The 4,978-nt window shown below is 46.3% G+C and overlaps 1 protein-coding gene across 1 annotated transcript in view; it reads left to right on the top strand.

The window, feature by feature from the left end:
- Positions 1–4,978, top strand: part of UBE2G2 (ubiquitin conjugating enzyme E2 G2) — a 49,253-nt gene that overhangs the window by 24,511 nt on the left and 19,764 nt on the right. The window contains exons 2-3 of the mRNA XM_023518110.1: positions 174–209; positions 298–343. Coding sequence (XP_023373878.1) covers positions 174–209; positions 298–343 — 82 coding nt within the window. The remainder of the gene's footprint in view (positions 1–173; positions 210–297; positions 344–4,978) is intronic.

The following is a 4,978-nucleotide window of genomic DNA, read 5'->3' as shown; positions in this document are numbered from 1 at the left end:
AAAAAAAAAAAAAAGAAAAAAGAAAAATCAATAGCTAACTTATAAAATATTTGCTATATTTGATAATGTCAAATTTTTGCAACCTGTAGTCACATATGCTTTGTAAAGGTTTTTTGTTAAAATGAAAATATAATATTCATTGTTTAATAATGGTTTTACTTTTTATTTTGTAGAATTAACACTGAACCCTCCAGAAGGAATTGTGGCAGGTGAAGTACTAATGTTAACACCTTTATCATGTAATTTCCAAAGTTGCCTTCACAGTTAAAATGACGTGAAATTTTTCCTTCCCTGCAGGCCCCATGAATGAAGAGAATTTTTTTGAATGGGAGGCATTGATCATGTAAGTTAATCTTATGTGTGTGACTGTTCTTTAGACTTTACTAGAAGTTAGACCTAAGAACCACTTTAGTAGGGTGGCTGTGCTCACAGTGTCACCTGGAGAAAAGGCCAAGTGGCTCTCACCCCTTTCAGCTCTTCTCTAGTCTGCTGACCTACAAGCACAAAACAGCCTACATGTTGATCCAAAAGAAATGGCACTTTCCTTAGAACCAGTAAAAGGGTTAGTTGTAAATATTACATATTTATAGAGTTTTAAGATGATGATTATGGAATATTGTGTGGTCGTGGTGAGTTAGTCTCAAATACAGTGAGTGGCTCTGGCTTCTAGTAGTCTCTGGAAGACTAAGGTTCTGACAGTGAACAGAGGAACCTGAGAGATGCCTGTTATCCCTGTGGCACTGCCCTGCCTGTGGGCTGGGACTTCTCTTCCCTCTCCTTCCCTCCCAGGGGATCTCCCCTCTGCTGCTTCTCCTTTTTCTGTTTGCCTTATCTGAGCTTGTGAGCCTCATGCTGTTTTGACCCAAGGTGTGGCTCAGTTCTGACACGAGTGGTGTGGTTCTAGATTCTGTGGCATTTAACTTGCACTGGCGTTGCCTGGACCCCAGTTCTACAGAGCTTTGTGGCCCTGACTCAGGCCCTTAGGTTTTTCTTCTTTCTACCTTCAATAGATTTATTGTATTTGCAACAAAGTTAGATTAGGTAAAATTCAGGAAGTTGAAATTAATTAATAAATTAATTTTTTTTTTTTAGAGATAGAGGCTCACTATGTCACCCTCGGTAGAGTGCTGTGGCGTCACAGCTCACAGCAACCTCCAGCTCTTGGGCTTAGGCGATTCTCTTGCCTCGGCCTCCCAAGTAGCTGGGACTACAGGCCCCCTCCACAGTGCCCAGCTATTTTTTTGTTGCAGTTTGGCTGGAGTTGTGGTGGGTTCAACCCCACCACCCTCAGTATATGGGTCCCGCACCCTACTCACTGAACCACAGGCGCCACCCCCAGGAAGTTGAAATTTATTATCAGTCTCCTAGTTTTCTCCTGAGTGAAATGAGTTCTTTCAGTTCACTAGAAAGTCCCCAGGTTGAGTTCTGGGATTGAAGAGTGCCAGGCTGCTGGTGTGGTCTTCAGCTTCCCCCTCGCTGGAATTTCCCTGCTGCTCTTGCCACATTAATTCTTAATGCTGCTGTGGAGGTTAGTTAACACATGAAAACTGGTGTGAAGATGAGTCTTTCTGATAAGCAAAATGTCTTTTAAAGTCATCAGTGAACACTATGTGGAGAGCTACAGCAGGCCCACCACTCTCTGGTAATTTGGGGCACCCTCGGTGCCCATGGCACGTGTGCTCCCTGTGTCTGGGGGTGGCTGGAATCTGAGCTGGATGGTTACCAAACGTGGTTTGTGCCTTCTTTTTCAAGGCAGTTGCGAGGTGGATGTCAAGTGCCTTGATCTGTGTGTCCTCAGCACTGAAGTGCACCGCCTACTTCTTGTTGGTGCAGCTCTTTACATCTGCAGCAGCAGGGCCAGCACCAGGAGCTGGTGTACTGCCTGCTTGCTTCATCTGCTGCGTCCTGTGTAAACAGGCACACCCACACTCGTACATGTCACCTGGGTAGCAGTCCTATTGTAGGGGCACAGATTGGTGGACGGCCTGTCTGGAGTGCAGAGGCCAAGGCCCCCGGCAGTTCTGTGGTCCTGAGGGTGTTGCCTCACACATATCCACAGTTGTCTTATTTAGAAGCCAAGTGAAGGAACAGCTGAGCCTTCTAGTGTGGCTTTCAAAAGTGTTCATTGTTGAAAATCTGTTAGAGTAACTATTACTAATACTAGATAAACAGTGTGAAGTTAAACCAATATTTTGAAAACCTGTCTTAAAAAGTAACTAGAACTATCTTTAGGTAGAGTAGTCTCATGTTTGAATAAGGCTTCTGCATTCATGTGGAATTCCCCTGCTTAACCCTGCAAGTGTGGGTCTAGTCCTTCAGATGCTTCCCAAACAGGGGGCCATTTACAGATGTACTTGAAACGGAATTAACTGTCCTCCCAGTGCTGTTTTTTTTTTGTTTTTGAGACAGAGCCTCAAGCTGTCCCCCTGGGTAGAGTGCTGTGGCATTACAGCTCACAGCAACCTCCAACTCCTGGGCTTAAGCGAGTCTCTTGCCTCCGCCTCCCAAGTAGCTGGGACCACAGGCGCCTGCCACAACGCCCGGCTATTTTTTGGTTGCAGCCGTCATTGTTGTTTGGCGGGTCCGGGCTGGGGATTCGAACCCACCACCTTAGGGGTACGTGGCTGGCGTCTTAGCCAGTTGAGCTATAGGCGCCGAGCCCTCCCAGTGCTGTTTTGGTGACTGGGTTTTTATTTCTCAGTGATAGATTTTCTTCTCTCTTTTTATTCTTCAGAGGTTTCCAGGGCCACCTCTATACCCTAGTATTTCTAAAAACTAGGCTTGCCTCCTGGAAGCCCAGTGCTGTGAACTCTGGCTGTTGTGCTCACCCACAGGGCTGGTGAAGAAAATGTCTTCAGATGTTCAAACAGCAGATACTAAGGACCTTTACATTATGATGCAGGTGTGTCATAGGGGAATGCAAATCTTTACCCTGAAAGAACAGGACCAAGGGACTAGGCTGGGACATGGGCATATAACAGATTGGTAAATAAGATAGCTAAATAACAGATTTGCCACAGGCCACATGTCTAATTAAAAATAGAAATAAGTAGTGCTTCTGCGGAGTTCAGGGTAGAGTGTGAGTGTGAAGTCCCCAGAGACGTTTGTGCCTGCAGGGCCCTCAGAGCTGTGTGTCCCTGGCATGGCTTTCTGGTGTTGGCCCAGTCACTTTGCTTTTCTGACAAGTCATTTGTGTGCATCAGACAGATAGCTTCAGGTCTTGCCCAGCCATAGGGGCTATGGCCTGTGTGTCACCGTTGCCACATAGCTGTAGCTACAGAGAGGACAGTTACCCTCTTCAATGAGAGCACCCTGTGGAGCAGGCCTCTATGCATCCTCCTTGGCTGGGGTAGCTCTGTCTTACCCCAGCGTTCTAGAAGCATTGGTAACTTCCCTGCCTGGTCTGCAATCCGTTGTCAACTGTCTAAACCAGCTCTTGAGGCTGTAGTAAGATAAGAAGGGCCTTCTCCTTACTAAGTGGTGGTTGGGGACCCTTGATTGATGGCACGTCCCAGTGCCTATGAGGCCCCCGGGGTGCAGTGATATCCCAAGGTTCTCCAGCGGATGGAAGCAGGAATTCCAGGGCTCCAGTCTGCACAGGGAGGCCTGCAGGACCTCCCACTCTGGCCATCATCACGATCACAGTGACCTCTTTATATGTCCAGATTCTTGCTGACTGAAGCCTGGTCTGGTCAGTATTGTCCTCTGTTAAAATTAAACCTCAGATTTTCAAATAGATGTTTTTAGTTTATATTGTATATTCTCTGACCTAGCAATCCCAGTCTTCTTCAGAGGAAGTCTCGTGAAGATCTCTACATGAGTGTATTGCCATATTCATTGTAGTATTCAAAACAAATGGAAATGTCACTGTCCCACGTAATTTATGGGACATGATGTAGTGGGATGCCATGCAGCATTAAAGTGACTCCGGTAGAATCTACGTACTGGAAAGATGTGTCAAATGAAAAAAGCAAATTTTAAAATATTAAGTGGTTTCACCTGGGGTGATGGTTGAACTCAGAGGACATCTGGCAGTGTCTAGAGGCATTTGGGGTTGCCACTGCTATGAGGTGGGATTGCTGAGCTGCAGGCACTCATGGGCAGGACAGGCCTTCAGACAAAGTGGTCAGTAGAGCTGATGCTGAGGGTCCTGGTGTGCCTTGAGCCTTTCCCCTATGTGCATTCCATAAACAGCTTTGCTGAGCTATAATATACATACTGTAAGTTTTACCTGTATTAAGTATACAAGCCAGTGGTTTAGAAAGTTTCTAGTCTTGCAGGCATCACCACAGTCCAGTTTCAGAATACTTCCAAAAATGCCTGTTTGTGGTCCGTTTCCACCCCCACCCCAAATCCCTCCCCCCAGCCACAGCAGTTGCTACTCTGTCCTCTGACTATAAGTTTGCCTTTTTTGGACTTTTCCTGTAAGTGGAATCATACAGTGTGTAATCGTCTACGTCTGGTTCCTCTTGCCTTGCGTGTGTGCTGTTGGGCCCTGCTGCGGTATGTATCAGCAGCTCCTGACTTGTCCCTGCCCCAGTTGACAGACATTTGAAGTTTTACTTTTTGGTTCTTTTGAATAGTGTTGCTGTGAACACTTGCATGCAGATCTGGGGACATGCGACTTCATTTCTCTTGCCTAGATGTGTAGGTGTGAAACTGCTGGACATGGAGTAAACTTACATTTAACTGAGAAACTGCCAAACTTTCCCAGAGCGTTTCCACCAGCTTCATGTGAAAGTTTTGCCTTCTCCCTCCTCACCCCTACTTGCTGTCATCTGACCACAGCTGTCCTGGTGGTGGGATGTGTGGCCACGTGGGCCTGAGGTGTGCTTCTGAAGTGGCGGCTGCTGCCGCCCTCCTCTCATCATGCTCACTCTCTATCCGTAGGCCTTCTGTGGGGAACTTCAGAACTTTTGCCAAACTAGGTTGTTTGTTTGTTTGTTTGGTTTTTTTTTTTTTTTTTTTTTTTGAGAAG

The sequence above is a fragment of the Otolemur garnettii genome, unplaced genomic scaffold (assembly GCF_000181295.1).
Source record: "Otolemur garnettii isolate 467f Iridium unplaced genomic scaffold, OtoGar3 scaffold00128, whole genome shotgun sequence".
NCBI lineage: Eukaryota > Metazoa > Chordata > Mammalia > Primates > Galagidae > Otolemur > Otolemur garnettii.
Note: the sequence above shows the minus strand (reverse complement) of the source record. Positions and strands in the feature narration are given on the sequence as shown.